This window comes from Anopheles coustani, chromosome X, assembly GCF_943734705.1.
Source record: "Anopheles coustani chromosome X, idAnoCousDA_361_x.2, whole genome shotgun sequence".
Taxonomy (NCBI): Eukaryota; Metazoa; Arthropoda; class Insecta; order Diptera; family Culicidae; genus Anopheles; species Anopheles coustani.
The window spans coordinates 3,221,419-3,248,990 of record NC_071290.1 but is presented as its reverse complement, the minus strand read 5'-3'; the positions used below and the strand labels follow the sequence as shown (position 1 = coordinate 3,248,990).

At 53.9% G+C, this 27,572-nt stretch overlaps 5 protein-coding genes across 6 annotated transcripts in view; 2 read left to right on the top strand and 3 right to left on the bottom strand.

The window, feature by feature from the left end:
- Positions 1-579: 579 nt before the first annotated feature.
- LOC131269675 (integrator complex subunit 6) lies at positions 580-8,251 on the bottom strand. Of its 2 annotated transcripts, none has more exons than XM_058272162.1 (2): positions 8,139-8,251; positions 580-5,297 (listed from the first exon to the last, which is right to left on the bottom strand). In XM_058272162.1, exon 2 carries the CDS (start codon positions 5,109-5,111, stop codon positions 585-587), a length of 4,527 nt encoding a protein of 1,508 aa, XP_058128145.1. In that variant the 5' UTR covers positions 5,112-5,297; positions 8,139-8,251; the 3' UTR covers positions 580-584. The 2 variants fall into 2 exon arrangements, with proteins under 2 accessions (XP_058128145.1, XP_058128144.1); XM_058272161.1 differs by lacking the exon at positions 8,139-8,251 and adding an exon at positions 6,319-6,431.
- On the top strand, positions 7,080-10,020 carry LOC131269677 (T-complex protein 11-like protein 2). The gene is made up of 3 exons (XM_058272164.1): positions 7,080-7,197; positions 7,992-8,073; positions 8,146-10,020. Exons 2-3 carry the CDS (start codon positions 8,057-8,059, stop codon positions 9,668-9,670), a joined length of 1,542 nt encoding a protein of 513 aa, XP_058128147.1. The 5' UTR covers positions 7,080-7,197; positions 7,992-8,056; the 3' UTR covers positions 9,671-10,020.
- A 354-nt stretch (positions 10,021-10,374) lies between these two features.
- Positions 10,375-14,562, bottom strand: LOC131269676 (regulator of telomere elongation helicase 1 homolog). Its single transcript, XM_058272163.1, has 4 exons — positions 14,244-14,562; positions 13,305-14,174; positions 10,767-12,678; positions 10,375-10,699 (listed from the first exon to the last, which is right to left on the bottom strand). The coding sequence occupies exons 1-4, from the start codon at positions 14,439-14,441 to the stop codon at positions 10,629-10,631; spliced, it is 3,051 nt and encodes a 1,016-aa protein (XP_058128146.1). The 5' UTR covers positions 14,442-14,562; the 3' UTR covers positions 10,375-10,628.
- Positions 14,563-14,990: 428 nt separating this feature from the next.
- Positions 14,991-27,572, bottom strand: part of LOC131268625 (brefeldin A-inhibited guanine nucleotide-exchange protein 3) — a 66,594-nt gene continuing 54,012 nt past the window's right edge. The window contains exons 3-10 of the mRNA XM_058270856.1: positions 27,050-27,144; positions 22,696-22,849; positions 22,400-22,533; positions 21,143-21,783; positions 20,749-21,063; positions 18,808-20,535; positions 18,281-18,716; positions 14,991-18,151 (exon numbers count right to left, since the gene is read on the bottom strand). Coding sequence (XP_058126839.1) covers positions 15,113-18,151; positions 18,281-18,716; positions 18,808-20,535; positions 20,749-21,063; positions 21,143-21,783; positions 22,400-22,533; positions 22,696-22,780 — 6,378 coding nt within the window. The 5' untranslated portion in view covers positions 22,781-22,849; positions 27,050-27,144 and the 3' untranslated portion in view covers positions 14,991-15,112. The remainder of the gene's footprint in view (positions 18,152-18,280; positions 18,717-18,807; positions 20,536-20,748; positions 21,064-21,142; positions 21,784-22,399; positions 22,534-22,695; positions 22,850-27,049; positions 27,145-27,572) is intronic.
- LOC131268628 (uncharacterized) lies at positions 24,258-25,664 on the top strand. The gene is made up of 4 exons (XM_058270858.1): positions 24,258-24,399; positions 24,483-24,893; positions 24,967-25,068; positions 25,148-25,664. Exons 2-4 carry the CDS (start codon positions 24,733-24,735, stop codon positions 25,449-25,451), a joined length of 567 nt encoding a protein of 188 aa, XP_058126841.1. The 5' UTR covers positions 24,258-24,399; positions 24,483-24,732; the 3' UTR covers positions 25,452-25,664.

Here is a 27,572-nt window from a genome sequence, read left to right as displayed (position 1 = left end):
AAAAAAAGAACTAACATGTCAAACAATGTTGTAATATATCGAGTTCGAATTGGGACAAGAAAGTTGTTGATTATTCTACTTGTATGCTCAACTGGTCCGTCCTTCAATCGGTTCTTTGGGCGGGTGTTATCAAGCAGTTTCTCCGTGCCGTATGTAGCTTCTTACTAAAACCCGGCCAGGAGCCTGATTAAATACCCGCACAAATTGGCGATTTAGGAAGACGGTGTATGTTTAGCATACACTCTGTTGGCGGTGCATGGGCACTTAAGGGGCAAAAATGGTCAATACTATCACCGATGCACGTAGCTTCCATAGTTCATTTTTTGTTTTGATTTTTTTTTTGTTGTGGTTGTTTTTTTGTTGGTTAGGACTATAAAATAGAAGGATGGGCGAAAACCAAATGAACAAATTAATGTAAAGATTGAAAAAAAAACCTAAAACGATAACACTCGGTCGGTTATCCTCTCTCGGAGAGAACGCGGTTTTGCGCAGGACGATTCGTTTAGCTAAACCCGGAAGTGGGTGACAACAGACTACGGTGGTGGGGGGGGCGGGAGGGTTACGGCGGAGGGCCGTGTTTTCGCTCAGGAACTCTGGGAGCTCGGCTCGTCCAGCGCCTCGGCGAAGTGGTGGTGGTGGTGATTGTTGTGACTAAAGTTGGCACCGTACACGCTGGTGATGCCGCTGCTCATGAACATCCCGCCGCCGCCGGCGCCAGTGCCGGCGCCACCGACCCCGCCGGTGGCGGCCGCTCGCGCGAGCTCGGCGCGGATGCAGGCGAACGCGTCGCCGGTCGGATGGTACGGGCCGGTCGAGGCGGTGGCGGTGATCGGTGAGTCGGTACCATCACCGGGAACGTAGGGTTTGGCTGAGTCGAGCTGCAGCTGCTGCTGCTGCTGCTGCTCCCACCACTCCTCGATGCAGGCGGCCATACGGACACGCCGGAAGCGGCGCGCCTCGTGGACGGCCATGTCGATGAAGCGCTTCCGGCACGCCCAGTTGCCCTGCACCAGCTCGAGGTCCTTCATGAGCTCGGTGTAGTTGCGGCCGGGCCGCCGAATTTCGCGGAACACGGCGGCACGCATCCGCATGTTGTGCTCGTCGATCCGCTCCAGCTCCTGCTCGTCTTCGTCCTCGTCGTCGGGGCTGCCGCCGCCGCCGCCGCCACCACCACCACCACCACCACCACCGCCGCCGCCTCCACCGCCACCGTCGCCACCTCCGTCGTCGTCATCCTCGACGCACGAGTACAGCGCTACGTTGTAGTTCCACGTGATCGGATGGTGGATCGGACCGCCGCCGTTCGTAACGATCGGTGCGGCCGTACCGTTCGCCATCGCCATGCTCGTGTCCGGCTCGGGGGCCCTACTACCAACCCGCACACCCTCGTGCACCGATCGCTCGACGACCGACCCGTCATCGTCCCGATTGTTCCTCTCCCTGTCGTCGTCCGTGCCATTGTGGCACGTTTTCAGGATGTTGGATATTTTCTGCACGTCCGCCATATCGCTGCTGTTATTGCTGCTGCTGCTGTTGTTGCTGGTGCTGCTGGCATCGGCGAGGGAAGACACAACCGACGTAGATGAGGCGGGGGTGGAAGAGGAGGAGGTGGAGGTGGCCCACTGTGATGCGCTGCGTTGTGCTCGCTGGAACGCCAGCTCGAGCAGCTGTTGCGGGGTTAGCGGTGGTGGTTTGGTCGTTGGTTCGCTTGGCTCCAGCTTGGCCTCGGCGCTGGGCTCCACCGGAACCACTGTGGGTTCCACCGCAGTGGACGTCTGTTCCGCCAGCTGTTTCGCATCCTCTCCCTCCGCCTTGAGCCGGGTGGTCTCCTGCTCCTTCGCAGGCTGCGGCGGGTGTTCGGGTTGCTCCTTCGGTTGCTTGGTGAGTTTTGTCGGGCCGCGTGCCTTCGACTGATCGATCACCACCACATTTTGCAGTTGCTCCACAACCTGCTGGATTTCCTCTTGCACGTCGCTTCGCTCAACGGACGGCGATATCGGTGGCGGCGGCGGCGGCGGCGGTGGCGCCGGCGACTGCTGTTGCTGGTCGGATGCGTTGCCCTTACTTTGCTCCAGCTCCTTCGCACACGGCTCGGTGTCATCCTGCGTCACGGCGTCAGGTGGCGCCGGCTCCGGTTGCGGTTCCAGCTCGGCCTCGGGCTCCTGCTCGACCAGCGCCGTGTCGCCCGACGTATGTTCGACACACTTCGACGGGGCGTCAGACGAATCCGCATATTGCTTTTTGTTCGCCAGCTTTGCGAGCGACGAATCCAGCGGCTGCAACCGTGGCTTCTTGCGGCTGTGCTGAAGCCCGTCGTCGCCGTCGGCGGCGGCCTGCCCATCGGAACGAGGGGGCGACTGGCTGGGGTCTTGCTCCAGCTGCCTCTTCCGCGCAGGCGACGACACATCGCCCACTTCCGGTCGCTGCTCGCTCCCGTTGTTGCTCCCGTCGTCCGCCGCCGGTGCTGGTGCTGTTTTCGATTGCTTCGCTGGTGGCGTCGGCTTGGCCTCGCTCGCTGCCACATCCTCACCGACGCTGGCCGAGGCGAGGGAAGGAGGAAGGCTGTGCAATTTGTCGGCTTTAATTGAACTACTTGGTGTTGGTACGCTGAGGACGATGCCGGCCGGTCCAGCAGCATCAGCCGGCTGGGGTACGTCATCGATGTCGGTGACCTTCTCGATGGGGCCGATTGTTGTCTTATCCGAGGCGGTAAGCGAGAGGAGGGCTATAGCGGTGTTGATGGAGGTGGTGATGCTCGCCTTCGGCGGCAACTCGGACGTCGTGTCACTCTCGCCGCCACCATCGAGTGCCATCACCAGGCAACCCTCGGTGTCATCCTCCGTGTCGCTCGTGTTGTTGCTGGTGAACCCGGAACAGGTGCTTTCGTCGTCCGACGACAACTCGTACGACGATGAGGCGGAGGAGGTCACAGCCGACGTTGTTGAGCCCGTCGAGGCATCCATCGCGGATCGCTTGAACACATAGTCCTTCCGAATCGGTCCCGCCTTCCGCTTGCGGGTGGCCCGCGACGACGACGACGATGACCCGCCGCCGCCTCCCGCCTCCAGCAAGCTCTTCTTCATGTGACTGCTCTGGTGTGGGCCGGGGCCTCCACTGTTACTGCCACCCCCGAGACCACTCGGACCCGCACCGCCGCCCATGCCACTCGGCCCCGCACCCGATTTCATCGGGGCCATGTCGTTCAGATCCGCCTCGTCCACCATCACCATGTTTTTGTCCTTCTTGTACGGGTTGCCGAACATGTGCTGGCGCACGTTGGTCGGCTCGAGCTCGCGCAGCGGCGTCTCCTTGTTCTTCAGGTACTCCTGATAGTTGCCCATATCCGCGATCGGCAGACAGTGGCCGGAGTCTTTCGTCACCAGACTGATGCCGTTCGGTGGCTCGCGGAAGAAGATTTCCCGCATGCGCGCTATCTCGTCGATCAGGTCACGCCGCGGAATGTCGTACGGGTTGCGGTAGTGCTTGGTCGAGGCGGTCTGCGCGATCGTCGGCACGACGATGTTGTAGTTCTCGTAGTTGACGATGTCGCCGTGCACCTTGGCGAACGTATCCTTCAGCATCGGGTGCGTCACGATGTCGCGCACCTTCTGCACCGGCGGCCCGGCCACCAGCTTCGCCGTCTCGAGCTGATGGTACGCCGGTTTCGGCTGCTTCAGCTGCTTCAGCACGCGCATGCACAGGTTCTCCTGGTCCTGCTTGGCCGTGTTCTTCATCTGCTTCAGGTAGTTGGCGACCGCCGGGCACAGGTAGCTGTCGAGGTTCTCCGGCAGGATGTACTGCACCAGCTGGTACGGCACGTTCGGCGTGGTGGCGAGCGCCCGCCGCAGAAACGGACAGTAGTACTGCGGAATCGTCTTCACGTAGTTGGTAAACTTGTACACCCAATCGTTCGGCGGGTTGAGGTTAAACTTGTGAAACAGATCGTTGATGAGCGGCAGCAGCATCTGGTAGTTGTAGGGCAGCACGTACAAGTGCACGATCGGCAGCGTGCTGTTCGGCTTGAGGTAGCCGAACGGCATCTCACCCTGCATGCCCGTCGACACGATCAGCGGCCACACCTTGTTCGACTCCTTCTTCGAGAGGATCTGGAGCGTGAGCGGGCTCGCCTCCAGCTCGTACTTGTCGATCGGGAAGTTGCGCGGTATCTGCGGCTCGTCGCAGCACGGCGAGATGATCTTGATTTTCGGATGGGCGTCCCGCGGCGGCAGACTGGTCAGCTTCGGATCGGGCCAGTACGGCTCCGGTATCGGCCAGTAGCCGACCGGGAACGTCTTCTGCGATGGGTGTTGCTTCGGCACGTAGATCATGCGCTTGGTTGATTGAAACTGCAGGTGGTCGGCCGCCTGCCCCGACTCACCGTTGCTCGTGATCAGTTGATCGAAGTGAATGACGACGCCCGGCTGCACCTTCTGCACCAGACTCTCGATGCACTGGTTCAGCACGTAGTGCGACTTGATCTTGTACGACCGCCCGCCCGTCACCTCGCACATCTTTTCGATCATCGAGTCGTCGTGCGGGACCTTCCCGTCCGCCCGCTCCTCGACGCGATGCCCGGGCATCCGCAGCACCAGCGAGAAGAGCCGCTGGTCCCACCGGAACGGTTCCTTCGTCAGCTTCGTGCCCGGCATTTGCGTGTGCAGTGGCAGCACGATCTCCTGGTGCACACCGTTCCGGAACGTGTACTTGCCACCGTCGGTCAGCACGATGATCACCGACGGCTCGAGGTAGAACGGGCAGCGCCCCTGCCCGTACGTATCGATGCCCGATTGCATCCGGTTGAGGTTGAGCAGATCGAACGCATTCTTCAGCGCCTCGCCCATCGACGTCAGCCCGTTGCTCTGCAGGTTCTTCAGCTCGTTCATGAACGTGGCGTGGTTCTCCTTCCAGCCCGCCTTCACGTTGTTCGGCGGGTCCTCGAACGTCAGCAGCATGTACCGGTCGCCCATGCAGTCCTGCGAGCGCTGGCGAAACTTCAGGAACGTCTCGACGGCGCCCTTCGCAATGTCCAGATATGTTTTCTGCACCCCATTGACGTGCGCCCGCTGACACATCGAGGCCGAGGTGTCCACCAGGAACACTATGATCGTCATCTTGCCTTTTGTTACATCCACACACGACGAGCCGTCTCTCTATATCTATCTCTCGCTTTCTGTCTACTCTGTTCGATTCTTATTGCTCGTATCAATCAACATGTGGCATAAACGGGACATTTTCGTACGACATCAACATAAAACTCGTCTCTTCTACTACTTCTTGTGGTTGGGGCTCAATTTAAGCTGAAACAAAATGGAATGGATTGGGAGTTAGAACGTTACCATAGCAAGGCACGCAGTTACAGTCCGATATTCAGCTACAGCTACAGCGCGCGGCGTGCTACACAGGCCGACACCAACCGCAGGAATTTTCGCGCCAACTCCCAATTTGAACGGCACGTCACCGTCGGTCCGTCGTACGTTATTATTTCCCCGTGCAGGCGCGTCTTCTTCGGGCAAAACCGACTAATTCAGCTTGTACCCTTATTTATTTTTCTTTCCCTATTTAGGCAGCTGAGCGAAAGCCCTTCTAGTTGAAATTGATTGTGATCCGCCCTATGCAGGGAGTGGGACTTATCTGCTCCTGGCCACACTACACTCGCATCAAACTGGAGCAGTGAAAACTGCCTCGCATTGGCGATGAACAGACGACGCGATTGTTTGTCAAACTGGGAGCGCGATTCGCACTTTCGCGTGTAGTGGGAAAAGTGGTCAACAGGCAGTAAACCGTACCGGCAATCCTTCTCGAGCTCGAAGGCACCGAGCAGCTTCCAGTCCGTGCACGTTCATTCGCTTTTCACCAACCACCTTAAAACCACCTACCTATCGGTCGTCAGTGGTCGCGCAGATCAAGATGCGTTTCTGACGAACTGGCGTTGTCATGAGAGGACACACAACCCGACGTACAGTGGAAAATGACACATGCATGTGACTGAACTATTTCCCTCTGCAGTTACCCATCCCCACCCCGCCCAGCACCCTGTCACGTCCCTCACTCCACAAGCGTACACTTCATCCGTTGCAACCATCCGCACATACGTATTCTTCGAAAAAAAGGGCTACGGGTGAGAATGAAATCGGATGACTGTGTAAACCGCGATTGCACACCACGTACCAATCAACCAATTCCACGATCGCTGCCTAGCACATATTGATTTTCGTTCGTTCCCTAAAAACTAATCCGAAGAAAAAAAAACCGTGCACCTTCTGTGTGTTGCTACGAGGACAGTACCGTATCGATGCGAAAGGTTCAATGCAAGCTTACTTGTTCAGTTAAAACGGCACACACAGAGTTCTCTATCGGATCCCAGGGGTCGCGTATTACAAACTCAAATCCGGTCGATGCTGCCGCCCTACGCGTTTCCGACCATCTACCTGCAATATCGCGCAAGCAAACGGCGAGAGCGCCCTATTTCATTAATTTGCCCCGTCTTCTGCAGGTAACAACGCCGTGTAGAGTGCCATGAGATTGGTAGGCAGGCAGGCAGGCGGACGGTAGCTGTCATCTGTTCGCCCTCGTTGGCTCGACAAATAGGCATAGTTTTTTCACCGGGCTGCACGGGTATGAATACAAGGCACTGTTGCAATCCGTTTTGCTATGATAATCCCATTTCCTCTGGAAATTCTTTCCTCCATTCGAACTAAGGATGGGTGTTTTACAACGAGATTTGCTAAGCAATTCCCATTTGATTGTCGTAGAACACAATTTAAACCGAAAGGCAACCGATTTTGCGGTACCGTCGAAAGGCCTTTTGTTGGTGCCAAATTCGTTTCATATCGTTGTTTCTCAAGTGGGAGAATTATTGCAAAGGTAATTGCGTACCAAAAACCAGCCACAACGAATTTAACGTTGAAATTCACATGCAGAAATCGTTACTAGCTGCCATTTCGAACGAGCAGGATTCATTACGGGAATGAACATTTGCTATGTTGGACGCCATGATGACTTTTATTCATCACTAGCGCAGCATCTGCTAGCCTACGGTTAGTCCTCGAAATTTTGCGCTGCGCATCATTGTCATTTCAGGAACTTTCAGGAACAGACGTGATTCAGCGGAACCGTGCTTGTTCATCAGAAACGTGCGTAAACTTGCGTTTGAGCAATCGACTGCACATTCACTCTGTGTATACACAAAGGATTTGGGTAAGACTTACTCGTCGCGTCGAAGATGCATTTTCGTTACGGATGCTAAATCTAAGCAGTGTTTTCGTGTAAAAGTGCAAGTATTGTGCAGTATTCAAGTTTTGCTGCTGGCTAAATAGTATATCGATTGAAACCAAGTGACCGAAAGCTGTCTTTGGAGGAATCTAGCAGGTTGTTGTTCCATTTCTTTTGATTTACGTGTTAATTACGTCCAATTGACGCAGGGGTTGATAATTTCCAAGCATTTAGCGTGAAAAGTGAGATGAAAATCGGAAAATTTCATCGGGCAGAAATATCGTCCCGTTTTGTCGCCTAATAAGGCAAGGCCACCTAGATGCGACTCCTTTCAGGTACAACTGCGCAACGGAACACAATGGTGACTTTGTTTCTCATTGTTCGTTCCGCGAAGTTTGAAGTTTCGCGTGTTTGCGCGTTTAGCGTAAAAACTATATAGTTTTTAACGGTTGGAAAAAATTAGCAGTCTACATTATTTTGCAATACGGAAAAAATATCGAAAATAGGAAATTCATTCGTACGGGTACGCGCGCGCGTTTGGTAGTTTTTGTGTGGGGAAAACGTTATTGCGAAACCCATTTCTCAACGCTTACTGCGTTTCATCATTAATAGTTTTTGGGAGCATTGGCGCGAAGTGGTGCACGAAGTTCGTACGTTATATAATGAAAAGCCAGCCAGGTTGCGCAGTTTTACCTGCATCTCAAATGTCTTTCCGTTAGTGGTGGTTAATCGTTGTGCAAGGGACTAATAAAATTCAACTTTTCCTTCACTCTCTCTAGTCGCAAGCATCTCGTTTGAAAGGAAAATTTAGTGCGAATACCACGGAGCACGTATTATAAGGAAGATGCCAGACAACACACGGTAAGTTGTGTTTTACAGGGATGAACCTGTATGATAGGAAACTAAGTGATTGTTTTTCCACCTACCCACCAGACGCGAGCCACACGCGGCCAAGGAAGAAGCAGCGGCGGAGCAGAAGTCAGGCCAGCCCAAAGACATCACGCCGCTCGTATGCAGCCTAATCGACAAGCTGACGGTGAAGGCCGATAGTAAGCTGCATGACGTGGGCATCACCTTGCCGGCCAATGGGAACCAGCCGGAACGGTTCGTCTCGCTGAACGATCTGCTGCGGGAGTACAAAACGATCGAGGACCTGCAGCGCCTGCACGAAATCGCCGTCGACGATGAGTTCAAGCTGACGCAGGCGAAGAGCAACGATCCGCTGTACGAGATGATCGCGCAGACGATGCACAACGCGTTTTGGGACTTGATGCGCGAGGAGTTGGCGCAAGATCCGCCGCAAAAGGAGCGCGCCATCAATTTGCTGATCGACATCCGTAAAGCGTTCCGCGCGCTGTTGGAGGGTAACAACGACGGCGCTTTGCGCCAAGTCGAGGCCCTTCTGGACCCGGCGAAGGTCCACCTGGCGATCGAGCATGATGTGAACGCGGTGGGCTTGTACACCAAGTTCATCATCGACTTGATGGGCAAGGCGTGCTCGAAGGCGCGCGACGAGATGGTGAAGGAGCTGGAGAAGAAAACCGACCTGGTCGATCGGCTGCGCGGCATCATGGAGTTGCTCGAGCTGATGCAGCTCGACATGGCCAACTTCGAGCTCAGCGAGGCTCGCGGAGAGGTGGTGAAGCACTCGATCGAGTACGAGCGGGCAAAGTTCTACGAGCTGCTCCAGCAGTCGCATCCCATCAGCTGCCCAGCAACGGAGGACTGGCTGCGTCGTGCCTACCGACGCTACATGTCATTCAATGCCCCGTTGCCCATGCGCATGAAGAAGATAGCCGACGCCAACGACGACGACGACGCCGCCGCCGCCGCCGGGCCATCAACGGCACGCCAGGAGCCTGCTCTCAACGTTATGGCGGTGATGAACTACGCCTACGGCGAACTGTTCTCTCCGGAACCGGAAGTAATGATCCCGGAGGTGTTCAATCTCGACGTTGAGCGCGTGAAGCGGATGCGATCGGAGATGCTTCGCCTCGCCGTTTGCGCCGCCACGGTCTACATCGCTTCCCAGGGTGAAGTTCCGCTCCCGGAGGAGCAGCGGCAGCAGCTGGCCGACCAGGTGATGATACTGGCTAAGGACTGCTCGACCGTCGCCGCCATGAAGGAGCAGCTGGAGAGCCTGTGGGTCCAGGTGCGCCCCACGCTGTCCGCGCGCGTCACCGCCGAGCAGGAGGTGGCACTGAAGGCCGAAATTCTCAAGCTAGCGGGCGATCGCTCGCAAGTCTACGTTTTTCTCCTGTCCAAGATTGCATACTATCTGGCCACGGTAACTGACTCGCCGGACGGTGGCGCCGCTATCCCCGTCACCTTCAAGTATTATGCCACCGAGCTCGCCAAGCTGGGCAAGGCCTACCGAAAGCTCATTCGCCATAATCGTGCCGTCCACGGCGACTTTTACAAGCAGATCTTCGCCAAGCTGAGTAAGGAGAAAAATTAATTCAATTAGTTTTTCATTCCCCACTTTTCATTTTTTTCACTCTCTACTAACATTCATTCAATATGTATACTGGTCTGCGATTGAGGCGAAAGGATTTATGAATTTTTCCCCCCACCTTATATTAGCCCGATGTTTGTCATTATCATTAATATATTTAGTCTTTTCATTACACTTACCATCGAAACGGGGGAGGCCCGCGGCCACTCAATAGTTTCCACAGCGCTGTGCGTTCTGCCAATGTGCTAATAAGATACTAGATACTACGAACTCTTAGCCGCAAATCGGCTACAAGAAGATGAATTGCGCGAAAGAGCGTGCCAAAGAAACCCACGCGACCATAAAAAAAAGAAGCACGCCCAGCAGGAGCTAACGCGGGTTATTGTTAGGGCTTCACGAAAGAGGGTAACTTTCACCGCGGACAACAACAACACGACCGGGAGACAAACGTTGTAGAAGGTAGCGCGGAAGAATGCCTTTAGATAGATAGCACCTACCCTTGTGCATATATGGTGCTATCCATTTGAAACGATCTGTGGTAGGAATATCAAAACAAAACGGAACTCAACGAGGGAACTTTAACATGAGGGGATAATTTTACAAAGACTAATACAAAGGCGTGATTGGCGCGGATAATTGCTGTGTTGTGATAACACATGTATAAACAAATCCTTACTATATATATATATATATAATATTACCAGATTGACACATTAGAGAAATAAATATGAAATTTATCTTAACAACGTTTTTGAAATTTATCTTAACAAATTCTGTAAATTAGGCATGTTGCTGTAGCGTTTGAAATGTGTGACTGTCTGACGGTTCACTGTGGCACTGTGGGTTCACTGTTTCACTGGCGTTGTTTTCGTTTCACTGTGGCGGAAGAAAATGTGCACATTCAATGCTTTGTGGGTTTGAATCGTAGCTCCGCGGGGAAAATGGAAACAAATAGCGCCGCTCACAGCCCCATCCGCGCGAGATGCTCGTCGAACAAATGTTTCTGATGCACCTTCACGAACCGCCGCATTGCTGAAAGGAGGAAGCGAAGGTGGTGAGTAATTAGATGCTAGTAGAAAGGCCCTCCCCTTGCCCATACCTTTTAGCAGATAGTAGCAGCTGGGGTTCTCGAAGCAGGTACACATGTTCGCAATGAAGACGACGAATACGCCCTCGCGATGGTACTGGGCTAGGGAGTGCAGGAACAGTTTGTACTTGACCGCATCCATCGAGCCCTTGACCTCCTTGAGAAAGTCGATCCGGTTCACGGGCGCTTCCCGCATGGCCGATGGGGCGCTGGCTTCGGCTTCCTGTTTAACCACCGCAGCCGGCACCGGTTGACCGTAGCGGATGGGTTCCGTCGGTACCATCACCAGCTTGCGCTTCTTGGAGCGTGCCGTCTCGTCGGTGGAGGTTTGATGGTTTTCTTGGCTCGACCGGCGCTCCCGTTTGTAGATGGTGATGAGACCGGGCTCGGGGGCGGTGGCCCATGTGTTGACCGAGTGCGTGTTGCAGTCGAGCTTGGAAAGAAACTTCCCGCTGGGGTGAGTGGAGGTGGTAGGTGGTTGCGATCGACCGGCTGGTTGTTGTAGGTAATCGCTTAGCTGGAATGCAACGTTGGCTGCCGGTGGCACCGCTTCCTGCTTGCTCCGGTACGTCGGTTTGACGTCGGTCGGTTGCGATGACGCTGGCTCCAGCTTGACAGCCGTCTCCCGCAGCTGTGCCGGGGTTGCCGTCTTTTCGAGGTTGCGGAAGAAGCGCGACAGTTCGCCGATGGTGGAGCCGAACGGGGCGCCGGTGGTCCCGCGGTCCTCGCGCAGGTGGCCCTGGACCCAGGAGGAGAGCTGCGCCTTCTGGCGGTGCTGCTGGAAGCGCGTGTCGCACAGCAGGATCGCACCGTAGTCGTCCTTGTGGCGGATGACGCGCCCGATGGCCTGATTAACGGCGCGGGCCGCCTCGAGCGAGTACCACTCGTCGCCGGAGATCATCTCGTTCTCGCGCGATCGGTTCGCCTCGAGGTACTGCTTCTTGAGCATGACGCGCGCGTCCATCAGGGGCGGAAAGGGCAGCCCCGTGATCATGACGGCGCGCCCGTTCGCGTCGGCAAAGTCGAGCCCCTCGGACACCTTGCCGCGGCAGACGGCCATAAAGATGGCGCCCTTGCTGGCCGGCTCCTGCAGCCGGGCGTAGTACTCCGCCATCGTGCTGGCGAACGCGTCCTTGCCGCGCGGCTCGATGAACACCGCCTTGGCGCGGTTGATCTGCGCCCACATGCCGCTCGTCTGCCACTCCTCGACGCACTTGTTGAGCATCGGGTAGGACGGGAAGAAGATCAGCAGGCCGCCGGGAATGACCGGACAGAACGAGAGCACCGTGCGGCCGAGCGACGCAATGTACTCCGGGTTGTTGCGGTTGGTGTAGCTCGAGTTGAGCGTCACCCGGTCCGGGCCTTGCGGTACGATCTTCACGTACACCTGCTGGCGCCCGATGATGTGCGGGTTCTCCAGCGACACCCCGACCGGGATGCTCAGTTCGTTTATGAGGGGTTTCAGTGGGGCGAGCGTTCCGCTCGTCAGTATAATACTGCGTATGCTCGCACCCGTCAGCTGCCGCATGCCGAAACCGGGATTAAAGCACCAAAAGTTCACGACCCGCCCCGCTTTGCCGGCGGCCTTGTCGGTCGACGATTCCGACTTTTTGCTCCACTTAGTCGACAGCCAGCCGTCCGTGCGCTTCGTCGACGTTCCCTTGCCGTCGGCGCCGCCACCGCCGCTACCACCACCGGCCTTCGCGTTCTTCGACTCCTCCTGCTCGACGTGCACCTTGAAGCAGCGCTCGACGGCCTGCTGGTACTCCGGTCCGCTGCCGGAAAACACTATCTCGAGGAAGTCGGCCACCGCCTGCAGGCCGGCACCGCGTCGTACGAAGTTGTTTTTCTCCGCCCGCGACGTGGTGTACGCGACGAGCGACGCGAGCACCTGCAGTATCACGTTCGCGTTGCCAAACTTCACCTTAAAAGAGACGGAAGAGGAACGGTCAGTTGGCGGCAATGGTAGGGAGGAGCGTTGAAAGCATACAGACACCCAATGCAAATACAACTTCATGCGTGCAAGTTTGATAACTGATTCCGATGAATCCGATGAATCGGTGAACTTTGTTGTGACAAGCGTCCTGCTCTTGTGAACTAAGACAAATTGATGCTCCCAGCAAAAGATTTTCTTTTTTCAACCACTAGGCATAGGACCAGGCTTAGGCAAACATATTTAGATATGATAAAACGGCAGGATGTAAATGTTTCATGGGGTTGTAATAGAAAGAACAATTTTGTTCAAATACCTGGCAATCGGAATATCGAGAAGGTCATTCCGGTGAAACCGCACTGAACCTGGCATCAGCGAAGTGGAAAGGGATGAAGGACAATGGGCATTTGAAATAGTATCGAAACCATTGTACAACATTTAAACAATGCAGTATTGAGGTAAAGGAACTCATTTGGTTCAGGATTTTTGATCGAACAAGTAGATCCCAGAAGACAATTTACAAAAGCAAAAAAATGTCTCAGATTCAGTGTTTCTGTAATAGGTGGGACTTATCATTATCCACTCGAAATAACACACTGTGTCCGCCCTTCACTTACGTTTGCCTTCTCGAGCAGCTCGAAGACGTAGGTACCCCCGAACGTGCTGCCCTTCTGCGAGAACTGGATGGGAATGTCATCGACCGCCTTCTCGATGCCGAGCAGCATTTCCTTCAGCAGCACCAGATCGTCCATGGTAAACTCGAGCTTCTCGCCGTCGCCGTCGGTGTCCATGCCGGCCGCACCGCCCGCGTCCACAAACGTACTGATGATCGACGACGTGTCCTCGATGGCGAGGGCAATGTCGGACGAGCGGATGTGCGTCGAGCCGGACTCCTCGCACATCTTCTCGACATTGTGCGCCTCGTCCAGGATGATTACGCTGTTCTGCACGCTCAGATTGTTTGCCTTGCGCGCCTTCGCGTCCAGCAGATAGTTGTACGGCATGAACAGCATGTCCGCCTTCTCGACCAGCTCCTTCGAGAGGTAGAACGGGCACGCCTTCATCTTCGTGCCGACCGTGATCAGATCCTCGATGTCGTGTATCGGCACCTGGTTCACCTCCGGGTGGTCCTTCACCTTTTCCACCCGGCTGTAGAACGAGCAGCTGCGCGCCTTCACCTTCTCCCGGCAGAGGTTCGTCTTCATGGCGTTGCTGTCCACCTTCGAAACCTCCGGATGGATGCACAGCTGGTCACGCGAACCGAGACTGATGGCACGGAAAAAGTTGTAGCTGGTGCTCTTCAGCTCCTGCATCGCTTGCGATAGCTGCGAGTGTGTGCGGGACGCATAAACAACCTTCGCCAGTCCCACTTTGGCGCTTTCCATCAGCGCGAACGCTTGCTCCGGGGTTAGGTTATGGTTTTTCATGTTACTCAATTCCAGGGGTTTCATATCGAATTCCTCCGGCCGGCAGGACTGTGACTGTGACTGAACATAAACATGCATTACTACAGAGCCGTTTTCAAACCCTTACCCTACCCCCCTGCGTATGTTTACCTTTGATCGTACATGCTGCAACCACGCAAGGGACGAGCACAGCAAGCTTAGCGTTTTTCCCGTCCCAGTTGGCGACTCCAGCACACCGTTGGTTGAATTTTGCAGACATTCGATCACCTTGGCCATGTAATTCTTCTGCACCTCGTACGGCTCGAAGGGAAACTGTACCGGTATGCCATTGATAGTATATTCCGGCATAATGACGCACGCAGCAAAATGAACGCACACGCGAGTGCTAAACACAGATAACTAATAACATGGGCCACAGAACGTAAAATGAACGCACACGCAACTACAAACGCGAGTGCATTTCACAAAATATCTAATTCACAGCCAACTTTAATTGTTTCGATACGAGCGCGCGTTTTTGTAAACATGTTAGAACATGAATTTGACAGCCAGTGACTGTCGTTTGCATTGCACCTTTGATCCCATAAAGGCTATACTGACAGCATTGCTGTCAGATAGACGTTTGACTTGCTGTCAGATAGACGTCACTGACCACCGTTGCTATGTCATGTAATGATTGCATTGCTTTTAGATAAAACGAATTTAGCAAAACTTAAAGAGATTTTCTGGATACAATAAAATCATACCCTCGGAAAATAATCGTAATAATACTCGGGCTATAATTTTACGCTATTGAGGGGGAGTAAAACAGCAGTAAAGTGTGAGTGATGTACGTGGTTCAGAAATATATATGTATATTTCACGTTTTTATATTATTTAACATGAATATTAGGTCCATACAATAATATGATTTTGTATATACACAATATGAAGCAATTTGTTATCTGATTCTGTTTTTGAAGCACTTACTTTAAAGTGAGACCGGGGTTTTGTTTTGAAAGCAGTCCACTGAATATAATTTAGTTCTGCACGTCCAGCGAAAGGAACGGGTTCTTCTCCTCGACGAAATGAAAAGCTTCCCGGATGCGGGGCGTAAGCAAAAGTTGCAAAAATTCCGACTGCTCGCTCGGCAGCAGTTTGATTAGCTCAATAGACGCGACGATGAGCTGTCGTAAGGCAGATGTCTTATACGATACGTCCTTCTGGATGCTGTGCGCTCGCTGCTGCTCGATTTCCGGCGGAATCGATTGCTTCTGCTGCTGCCGCTCGCCGTCGGGCGCTGGCGGCGAGGATGAGGAGCTCGGCTGTTTGTCTGGGGTCGCCTTTTGCTCCTGCGCCTCGTGCGTCTGGTGCTGCTGCTGCTGCTGCTGCTGCTGGAGATATATTGATGCGAACTCTTTGACCTGCTCCTGGTGCTGGCCGGTACCATTGTTATCTGCCTCAACGCTGGACTTCCGGTGCATGTTGGGCGCGTCCAGCGGAGAGCCTTCATCGCTGGTTTGCTCGGACAGAGCGTAGCAAACAGTGCCTTGGCCGTCGCCAGCGCATTGCGAGCGGTTGTCCACTGTCGTGAGACACTGTTGTTCACCTGGCTCCAGCTTGATGGTGGCCTTGCGTCCGCCAGCCCCATCGGAGTCCGTCTCCAGGTGCACTATGAAGTGGTCGGCAATGAGCTCCCAGAGGTCCCGCAACGCCAGCAGATAGTGCAGACACTTCTCGTCGCCCTTCACGGCCTGCAAGCTGCTCGGGTACTGATCGCAGCACGAGCTGAGCATATAGCGGACGTCCTCCACCGTCAGGCTGTAGATACGCACGTTGTTCAAGTACATGTCGACCAGCGCCATGTAGTGGATGATCCACGAGGAGTTCATCTGTTTGTACAGGTTGGCGGCGTAGTCGATGCCGGACACCTTCTGTATGAGGAACTTCAGCCCGGGGCGCGTGTCGAACTCGATGGCACCGATCAGGAACTGGCGCAGCGCCCGCAGCAGTATCTCCTTGCTGTGCGGACCGAGATAGAACAGCAGCTTGGAGCTGGCGCCAACGTTTGACGTGCCGGGGCTGGTGGAATCGGCGCCACTGTTGTAGAAGCACGAGTTCAGCTCGCTCGGAACGTTCGAGAGGCCGCTAAGCAGAATGTTGGCTATCAGCTGCAGCAGCATCTGGCTGGCTAGCATGCCCACGATCAGGTTCCGGTATGGTATGCGAATGATATAGCAGTCGACATTCAGCCCATACGCAGACGACCCGAACGAACCGGACTGTGCCGGTCCGCCGGCGTTGGACGGAACCGGCGTGGTATTACACTGCAGCGGGTAGAGCAGGAACGAGTACGACCTATCCTCTTGCAGCGCGTTGGTGCTGCGTGCACCCAGCGACTCCCGCTGGCTGTCCATCAGGAACACCTGCTGGGCCAGGGAGTTGATGCGCTGCTGCTCGTCGGCGGTGCTGTCCCGCCGAGCGGCCACCTTTACGTTCGCACAATCGCCATAGAAGCTGTTGGAGTTGCGGTTGAATGCGAAGATGAGCTGCTTGAGCGGTGCCATTGAAACCGTGCTAGCGCGGTGTACGGCCGAGGCGATGATCACCCACTGCTCCTCGTCGAACAGGTAGCCGGCGGAGAAGATGATGTGCTTCATGCACGACACACCCACCCGCGCAATCGTCTCCTGCGACTGAGCGGAACACTCGATCAGCACCAGCAGGAGCTGCTTAAGCGCCAGGATGGCCGAGCTGGGAAGCTTTGCGCCCGACGACGGACTCTGCGCTCCCTTCGAAGACTCCGACGGTCCGCCGTCACCCGTGCCGACTTTTGACTGACGTGCCGACGTGTACTTGAGGGAACCCCTGACAGTTTTGTGAGGCTGCGACTTGAGGGGCGTCGCGGCGGACAGTCGCGATCCGTTGCCGAGCAGCGTCGACTCGCTACCGATGACTACGCGATCCTCGAGCGTCTCGAGCGTCTGCGATTTGGTGATGAAGTCAACCACCAGATCGGTGGTCATGCAGCAGCAGTGCTTGAAGTTCTTCTCGATTAGCACCCAGTTCTTCTGCGCCTTGTTGACGTACCGCAGCCAGTCCTGAATCATCGGTATCAGCAGGTGGTTGATGCAGTAGAAGCCAAACTCGACGCCCGGGCTGACCATGAGCGACTTGAACAGCTTGAAGATCGATTGCAGGATCGGGGACTGGTGCGCGATCGGGCACACGATCAGCGAGTTGGTCAGACCGTCGAGCAGCAGGAACCAGACCTTCAGCACGCCGCTCGGTCGGTCCAGCTCGTCGATCTTGCGGATCGACTCCTTGTCGATGTGCAGGGAGCGGTAGCTGATCATGCACTGCTCGTTGGTGCTCTGCAGGTAGTCCTGCCCGAAGAAGGTGAAGTTCTCCATCGAGTTCGGAATGTTCGCGTCGATGATGTGCGTGTAGGTGATGCCCTTGATCTTGTACGTAGAATGCAGGTTCGGGCACTGGGGCATGTTGTACATGAAGTCCAGTATCGATGCACAGCGCTCGAGAAACTTGAGCGCGTCGTACAGAAAGTCGCCCGAGCGCATCACTACCGGGCCAACATCGTCTGGCGAGGAGCCGGAGCCGAGCCCATTGCCAGCGGTGGCATGCTGCTGATGGTAGTCGACTGGTGTAGGCCCGCTGCCGGAGATCTCCAGGTACGACAGCAGGCACAGGATACAGTCCAGGCCCGCGTTTGCGAACACCAGCATGTTGTCGGTCTCGAGAAATACGCGAAAGATGTCGATGATGTTCGACAGATGAACCGGCCGATTGCGGGCCGTGCGGAGCGTGCCAAACAGTGGCCTCCAGCCGGAGCGAATCTCGGTCCGGTGTGCCTCCACGATCTCGTACAGGCAGCCCACGATCTGGTCCTGCACGTCGATGTCGCACGAGTCCATGCTGAGCAGGTTCTCGAACGGCTTGAGCAACGCCTCGTTGAAGTGAAAGTGTGGCAGCTCCGTCTGCTCCACCAGCAGCGCGGTTATGATGTCGTGGATGTACTCGATCGCTCTCTTCGAGATGCTTCGATCCTTGTGGCAGGCAGCCTGCAACGATAGCGGATGGGATCAGTGCAAGCAGGCAAGTGATAGTGATGAGAATTCTCCCCAAAAATCTGAAGAAAGCTCTTAGGAAGAGGGAGCTAATCAATCTGCTCATCACAACACCATACTTACGTCCATCAGGTGCGGTCCGGTGATGGCCCAAACTTTCAGCACGTGCAGCAAGGGGCGGGGTCCGCGGAACACCTTGAGCGTCACGTCACCGACCCGATGCAGCAGCAGGGACAGCGGCAGCGAGTCATTCTTCACTTTCCACGGGCGCCCGAGCCACCACGACTTCTTGCCCTTCTTCATGGACGTGCTCCGATAAAGCTGTTCCCGCGATGCCCGGCACAGGCTCTTGAGAAACTGCTGCAGTGCGGGCAGGCTCAGCCGCTCCGCCGCCTCCGAGAACAGGATGTCGGCCTGATGCGATAGCGCGCACAGCATCTTGGCTGTGTCGGTTTGCGTCAGATTGACGGCGTCGTTGCCCGTGTACGCCTTCAGTATTGTAATGACGTTGATGTTCGTATTGGTATTCGGGGCCTGCAGGAAACTGTACACGTCGACACTAAAAAAGAAACAGATAGACTCTTTGTTAAGTGCTCCAATGTAACGCTTTGTTGAGCTAGGTCTCTGTGGTTTTGTTATGCCTAGCTTACCACGTCTCGTCCTCATCGACGGAGTATGGCGAGAGGTGTAGCCGGTCCGACTGCTCGCGTCCGTCACCTTTCGCATCCACCGATGATGCATCCTTGCACTGGCCCACACCGGAGGAGGATGCATTGCCTACGTTCGGGCCGGCGGTGCTCGAGCTGAACAGGTCGTGCTCCAGCTGGGTGACGTGCCGGCAGACGGAGAACACCGGCAGCCAGCAGTCCGCACTGTGCGAGCCCAGCTCCAGCCCCCCGGAGAGTACCACGTCCATCGACAGCGCATGGCTGGCCGGTATCTTGGGTCCCGCGTTCTGACACACGTTGGATGCGATCAGGTTGATAATCTTGCCCGCAAGGTGCTGCAGGCTGAGCGCGTTGCTCAGGGTGGCCGCCGCGTGCAGACCGTCCAGGCTGAGGGCGTACAGCGTCTCGCCCGAGCTCTTCGATTCCTTCTTCACGCGGAGCGTCTTCTTCGAGAGCTTCACCAGGCGGGCCGTGTGGGAGCTGCCCGCCTCACCCAGTCCGGCGGTCAGCACCGCCACCATCGAGTCCCAGCAACAGGTGAGCAGCCGGCGAGCGATCTTTCTAGCCGCCTGCTGCTTCAGGCTCGACTCGCCGCTCCCGTTCGCGCCATTGCTGTTGCTGTGGATGCGTACCACGGACTGCAGTCGCATCCAGTCGGACAGCATCTGGGTCGGGCCGATACCGCCAGCGTCGTGCAGCATATCGATCAGGGCGCAGTGCGTGCCCACACCGGGCTCCCCACCGCTGTGACTGTGGTAGGCGAGCGATTTAGCCGCGTGCAGCGGGTTCGCTGCCAGGATGCACTGGTATAGCTCCCGTAGCCAGGCCGATGACAGGTACACCAGGATGCCGGAGTTCAGCACGGACGTGACGAACTGCTGCTCCGAGAGCGGAATCGCTCCGGAGCGACTGGCACCGTCGTCGTAGTGGCCGGAGCGGGTCAACTGCAGGGCGAGCAGCAGCGCCGAGTACGTCGCCAGGTAGATGCCGTCGGCGTTGAGCGCGGTCAGGGTGCCGTAGTCGGCCGGTTCGGGCCGGTCGCGGACGCAGTTGCGCTGGCACACCTTCGACGCAAACTCCTGCACCGCGTCGTCGATCTCGATGGATGACTTCAGCTTGAGCAGCGCCGGCACCAGCTCGTTCGTGAGCACCGAGGCGAACTCGCGCGCATGCAGCCGGTCGCAGTCGCCATCGGATCGGGAGCCACCGGAACCGGATCCCGACGCCGACGACTCCTCGATGTGCGACCAAAGCCAGTTGCCCTGGCTCGTCTTCGAAGACACGTCGTCCCCGGACGAGTGAACCTCGTCCTCGGGACCCTCGGTGTCGCCCGAACCGACCGAACCCAGCTCCGGATCGATACCGGTACCGGAATGCTCCAGTCCACCCTCGGCATCCGACTCGGACGAGGACTCGAAGCCGCTCTGGCGTAGTTCCGCTACCGCGTCCCGGTACGGCGGTGGCAGCCGCGTCATCGACTGGTACGTCAGCGGACCGGTGTAGTCCGCGTCGGCCAGCAGCGGGTAGCGCTGGTTGACCGCTTCCGCGATCCGGTCGCCGAGCAACGCCTCGTCGAAGCTGCCGGACGACAGCACCTGCAGGCTTTCCAGCAGCGCCACGATGCACTCCACGCTGGAGCTCAGGGCGGCGTACACCGAGGTGCTTCCATGATGCCAGGCAGCGGCACACTCCTCCATCGCGTCAATCACTCTGCAAACGATTAGAGTTTGGAAAACGAGCCGGATGAGAGAGTGATACATAATCACAGTTATTGACACCTCATGAAGACCTCTTCAGCCAATTTTCGGAACGATCTGATACGATGTTGCTTCTCTTAACCTCTCATTGATCTGATGACCTGATGTCAATCAATGTGTAGAAGGCCAGCAACAGTTAGTTCAGCCGAAAGAGCGCCATACTTACAGCCGAAAGAGCGCCATGTCGTCGCTGCTGCTCTGTGACTTGTCCGGATAGAGTATGATGGCGAGGTCGATCAGCCGCTCCGGGCTTTTGAAGATTTCGCGCGCGTACCGCAGCGGCTCAGCCCGGTTGCTCGGCACCGGCAGCAGCAGCATCCGATGGAACAGCGCCTCCAGCATCGGCCGCAGGCTGCCCTGGGCTCCCGCTATCCGCAGCAGCTGGATGCTGGTCAGGTAGATGCAGCGTGCCTGCGGTCCATCCAGTCCCGGGCGCGTGAAGAAGCCCCGGTTTTCGCTTTCGATCAGATGGATCGCGTCCCTGTGGGTAGCGTAGAATGTTCAATAAACAAGAAGCAGATGAAAATGATCAGATCAAAAATGGAGGAAGCATCGGGTACCTGTAGGTGAACTTCTTGTCCTTGTTGACGCGCCCCGGTGAGCCCATCGTGGCCGCCAGCGTGGGGCAAAACTTTTGCCACAGAAAGGTGGTGAAGTGCGGGTTGGCGTGCACGTCCGCGGGCAGCGACACCACCAACGTAAGGATGCACTCCATCAGGTAGAGCGAGCTGCCGGCGACGGTTTCCGCCGCCTTCGGGTTGCCACCGGCGGCCGGCTCCGCCAACCGGCTGCAGAGCCACTGCATCACCGGGATCACCTCGTTGTAGACGGCCGCCGCCATGCCGAGGCTGATGATGCCCGTCGGATCGAGCCGGACGATCTCCTCTGCCTCATCCTTCAGGAACGCGCAGAACGTTCGCAGGCACTGGCTGCCGGCGGCCAGAGAGGCCGCCTTCACCGCCCGCGACCCGTTCTCCCAGCACTCGCCGCACTTGGACAGCACCTCGATGAGCAGGCGGCCGTTGAGGGTGCAGGTCTGCGAGCAGGCCATCGCCAGGATGAGCCGCAGCACGTTCACCACCGTGTCCTCGTTGGCGATGGTCGACAGGCTCGACGTGGCCCGGAGCAGCTGGGCCGGCAGCCACAGCGAGTCATCCTCCGGCTCGAGCCCGATAAAGAATCTCTCATCGCGGATGATTCTCTACCCGTTGCCGGAGCGGGTGAAGGCGAGGGGAAAGTGTTTACTTTATTTACATCAAATCAACACAACTAGTAACGGTAACACAATGCGTCACCATGCGTCACCACCAAACAAACCAACCATTATGCATCAAAATGCTACACTGAGCGAGCTATGAATAGTAGAACGATGTTTGGGAAAGTTGAAACAATCTGCTTCAAAACTTTCTTAGTACGACCTGTACTTCGGTGTCTTTTTTTACATTTAACACGTGAAATGCTTATCTTTTCTTTCAATACATTTTAAGAAATAAACTTTATGGAAAATTGTTGTTCCAAAAATATACTAAAAACAGCTTGGGCTCCTAGGAAACACTATCGAACCAAACCATTTTTTACCAAAAAACTTCCCAATACATCTCATTTCATAAAATATTCAAAAATACTTTAGTATGAATTTAGACTTTAGTACTCAGACTAATTTTATCTTCCTTACTACTTTCCATAATTCATTAGGTTCAAAAGTTTCCAACTGGACGTATCCGGTGTAGAAATTCCGAAAAAAAACTTTGTGCTACTGTTGTTATTTCGCTCAGTGTAGAATACTTAACTACCAGCTGTCAGCTGGAGCCACTTACATGCAGGCCATTCAGGCCATACGTGACGAACTTGGGCCGCTTCGTTTCCAGGGCCATTTGCAGCGCGGTGAAGCACACCGAGCGCAGCTCGTACGAAGGATCCCGGTGCATGCCATGCTGTCTGGACAATTTTTCTGCAATATGTAAAAAAAAACAAGGGGCGGGCAAAGGAGCCTCTACTGTAGTCCTGCATTGGCGACTGTGCCCCAACTCGGTGGTTGCTCCTGCTGCAGGGCTTCGTGTTACGGGCGAATGCATTCCTGCCCTTCTTCGTTTTCTTTTGTTTTTCCACTTACCGTGTGCAATTTGTGCGGCTTGTTTGAGATTTTGCAGCTTGCTTCCCGTTGCCTCCTTCACGATCGACATCAACAGTTCCTCCATGGTGTTTGAGAGGGGTTGCGGTTGGCTCGTTTACTGTGCGATTCTCCTTTCCGACACGCAAATGGTGCTCTGTTTGTTGATGTAGCACGCAATTATGTATTAAAACATAGAATAAATTATTCACTGGCTTCACTGCGATATAATTCCACTACAATACTTTAAGTTTTCCCACCAACAAATACAGAATTATCTGTATTTTCATTGATTTCAGGTAGGACCTAGGTTTGAGGTTTATTTTTTAACTATTATTATTCGATTGCAAAAAGCCTACAGTAATGCAATCAATGCGATATGTTATCACCTTTTGCTACAATTGTGGCTGCTCGGCTAGCTAAACACTACTGCTCTATTGCTCATTGCAGTGAAAACACTTGCAATTCCTCACATATGGTTGCCAAATCGGTATGGAACATTGTGCTGCGAAGGACCACTGTGCACCGCTCTGTTCTGCTGTTCTTCTATTTGCAAATCGCCAGTGTTGCAATTCGCTACAATGTAACGCAAGGCGATTGGGAAAAAAACTACTAAAATGTCCTTTCTGTGTGCCGAGCGCCCGCAAACCACAAGTTGTAAACTTTCTGGCCTTTTTTTTGGCTACAAGAAGTGCTGGAGTTACTGGATGCGCATGCCCGTGCTGCGATTGCATCGTAAAATGGATCCGTCAGAATACAGATCGATAAATGGGTAGAGTAAGAAGCGAGGAGTTTACTGTAAAAATGCAGTCGACATAAACCTTCCTGCATACCGATGCCGATCGTAGATTAAATAAAGTAGCGGTTTCATTACGCCGTTCGGTTCAAGAAGGAAAATTTGAACACATTTTCCTTTTTATACCAGTTTGAAAAGTTGTGTCCAGTTCCGCTTCCGCTCACCTTCCGCTTTAAACATCTTTACCCTACATTATGGCAGCAGCGGTATGTTTTTATGGCAAGTGACATTTTGGTTTGTTTATGCATTGTTTTCCGGCGTATTGTTGGTTGAGTTTTAGCTCAGTTCCAGGTCGGCGTCGCATCAGAGCGGATGGTTAGCAGTGCACGAGGTTCCTGAAAAGGGTTAGCTGAAAAGTAAGGTTATCTTAGGCACGGCCGCGTGGTGTCGCCGAGCTGGAGCTCAAGTCAGAGAAATCCTAGCCGACGCACATCTCGTGCTGTTTGAGTAATCAAGCGGATCACGAGTTTCGTGCGATCTGACAAACGGAAGGAAATATTCCTTTCGTTACGGCGGGTGAACAGCCGCATTTTGACGGCGCACTAGCGTGGTTGGCTAGCAGTGCTCCTGGCCGCATGGTGGCAGTCAAAAGGCGACGCCTACAGAAAATCGAAAACCACAGAAAATCAGGACATATGGCCTTTAGTTGCCAGTCCTAAACCAATAGAGGTCTATGTCTCCAGGTTAGCTTGCGAAGGCCCAGGAAGCTGGATTCAATAGCCGTACTGGAGTAAATCCTCGCCGAATTGAAGAAGAAGAAGAAGAGTTTTAGCTACATCTCAGTTCAATTGTGAGCCTACATAGATGGAATCTATTTTGAATGCGATGGATCGTACCTTTTCCTTGCTGCATTCAATTTTTTTCTTCCACAACGGCCGTGTTTCATGTTAACGATGGAGCTAGAATCCAAGGTAATGAAATTTCGATAGGTATGAAGCGATATCTACTAGATGGTGGCGTTCAATCCGTATCCGTTTTCCGTTTTCTTATACAGCAAAAAACAAGCTGCGAAAATACCCTATTCGGTGAGCCACCCAAACCGCAGCGCAAGTGTTTTACTCGCAAGAAGCGTCCATTAAGCGAGGAGCAACAGCAGCAAACGAACAACGAACAAAATCGTATGGGCACCGAGCAAAAGAAAGCAAAGGCAAGCTAAACGAACGAATCCCGCACGCTAAGAGCAACACGGCTAGCTGTGTTTTGCTAAGATATTATTCCAGTAGACAGTAGACTAGCCGTGAAAAATGTACATAACCAGTGACGAATCTTTTGAAGTCGAAGGGAAGAATGCTGCTAGTGTAGATACAAGACAGGTCGTGAACCTGATGCTTGAACTACACACCGAGCTTGGGAAGGCACGAGGTATATTGAAACAGATGAACCCCCAGATTATCAATCCCAACACGTAAGCATCCGCTACAGCCTTGGTGGGCATTTCGATTTCATTCAAATCACTTATTCGCGGTTTTTATTGTCAGCACCGAAATGGCAGCAACCGCTCCGCCGGAAGTTGCAGAAATGTTGCGAGCAGGGGCGGAGGCTGCAGTCGGCAATTCTTTCGCTGAATTCTCCAAAGCCATGTAAGTGTACACTGAATGTTAATGGTGTAAACGCACTAGAGGATAGTTTTGTTTGCTAACAATAAAATTACACTTACAGCAAGGGTTCATCGTTAACACTGACCAAAGCGTTGGAAACATTGAAACGTATCCATCACGAAAATGCTTCTGTTTCGCAGCCGGACAAGATGCTGCAGATACAGACACAATGTGCCTCTTTGGATCAGGCAGAGAACTTGTTGTATACGATCAATTTAGAGTTACGGGAGGTGCTGCTGGCGGCTAACGCCTCGTTCGTCCACGGACTGTGGCACAACAACGATCAGCTGTTGGAAACGGAAGGTGTGAAGGATGCCCTGTTGCGTCTACTAGCTACACTGACAGCGGCATTATCTATAGAATAACTTTCTATGGAAGGATAAGAACGTTACGTAAAACCGATGGAGAAACAGAGGACTGACAAATAGGAAGGCAGACTAGATTGTTTGGATTTTGTTGTAGCGCATAGAACGAATTTTAAGTCTAAACAGTTGAATTGGGTCCAGCAATAAGAGTAATAGAATTGTATTGCAAGGAATGTAAACGGCCACAATAAAACGACTCCTTACGTCGTGTAATCATTTCGTGTTTGTCATGTAATCAGAACCGTTCTCGAGAGAAATCACTACTTTCTCACCGACCTTTCTCCAATTCGACCCCCTCCTCTACCTTCCTTCTACCCCCCCATGGACTGTTCTTGCTCTCTCTCTCACTCTCTTTCTCTTTCGTGTGGGCTTTGGTGGCTTTTCCGCTCTCAAAAGGACGAATCAGTTTGTTACTCTCCATATCCGCCACGCTGACGGATGTCTTATCGCTCCGGGTAAGTAAGGAGCGCCTTTGATTCTCCTCTTGTTCGCTGGGTAGAAAAAAAAGGAATAAAACGGCACAGAACTACGGATCCGAATGGTGAATGGGCTTCACCAGTCTTGGGTTCGCTCGCGTGACGTTGTCCTGGCTGGTCAGTTGGCGTTCGCTCGTTACCCCAGGCGAATCGTTCTCAGTGTGCATCCGCCGCCAGAAACAGAAAAACAGATCGGGCTCCAGGATACAAGGTAGCGGGGCACCTGCAGACGTCAACCAACCAACCGTGTGGTTTGGGGGGGGTGAAAAGCAAAACATAATGAACAAATAATTTTATGAAAGCTCTCTGAGGCCGTGCCCATGCAAAGAACGTTCTTTGCTGCCACAGTGCAGAGTTTGTGCAGGTGAAGGCCAAGTGGTGCTGAAGCAAGTGTTGAATGTGCTGAGCAAGTGTGCTACCATCCCCGAATCACATGATCCCAGTGGAGGTGCGTCGCCGTGCAACAGTCGCGCGAAGCTATTGGTAATTTCAATTTACCGTTCGCTGTTAGAAAAGCTTGCATTCTACGCTGGTGGAACCCTCCGACTGCCATCAAGCCAGCTAGTCTATAAGCTTACCAATCAACCAAGTGTGTGTGGTAACATTTACAGCACGCAAAGGCGTGTGCCATGTGTTATGTAACAATTAACGTATCTCGAACCGTCTCCGTTCGACACCTTCCCACCATTGTCACTAATCGAATAAGTATCAATTCGTCCGGGTTACAACATCGGTGGAAAATCGCTCGTAATCGAGAAAAATCGCCACCCCGCCAAAGCCAAAAGCCAAAGGATTTTCGATATCGCAACCGTTGTCGAGCGCGCGTTCTCTATTGATTTTTCCTGCCCCATTTCCCGCGGGGATGCGTTCTCGTACCTCTGCACGCGCGCGAGAGACGGGTGCTATAGCCTTTCATTGAACTTTCATTCATTCGGGCCTAGAGCTGGTCGTGTTTAAAACCATTCCACAACGCCTCACGCTCGCAACTGTTTGTTTGTTGTCCGAGGACCTCAGTCGGCCATGTTGCTTTTGTTTTTTTTTGTAATTCAGGTCGGTTTTGACCCCTTCGCTGAGGAGTGTTGCTGTGAGGGACGGTAAATCAGTAGATTGATGGTCACTAACCTTCTAGCGTGGACTGGCCGAATGTTCTGGTCCGCCTGTGACCGATCCCCACGTGGTGGTGTAAAATGCACCGGCGTTTTATAGCTGAATTCCATCTAAAAATATATGAAGTGAAGGAAAGGAACGATTATTAACTTGTTTATCCATAGATCTACTTCATAATTTAGCAGAAAACGAGAAACAGTTGTTGAATTGAGATATGGCAACCATTTTTAAGGCTATCCGTTGAAAAGGATTTAGTAACATTAATCGAAATTCCAAACTGTCCTCTAATAAGCTCCATACCAGGCACCTCAAGCAAATAAATAAATCTTCACCCCTCATGCATACTTCAAATCATTTCTAACACCTAGCACCGGCATGATACCTACACGGGAATGTTTTCCATTTCGCATGACCTTTACAAAGTTCTTACCAACACCCGACCACCATGATTCTTCACCAATTTCACAAATTTTGTTCGATATGACGCATGATGTTGAGGTTATGGGTTGTTGGTTACCGCTGTGTAAGCTTAGGTACC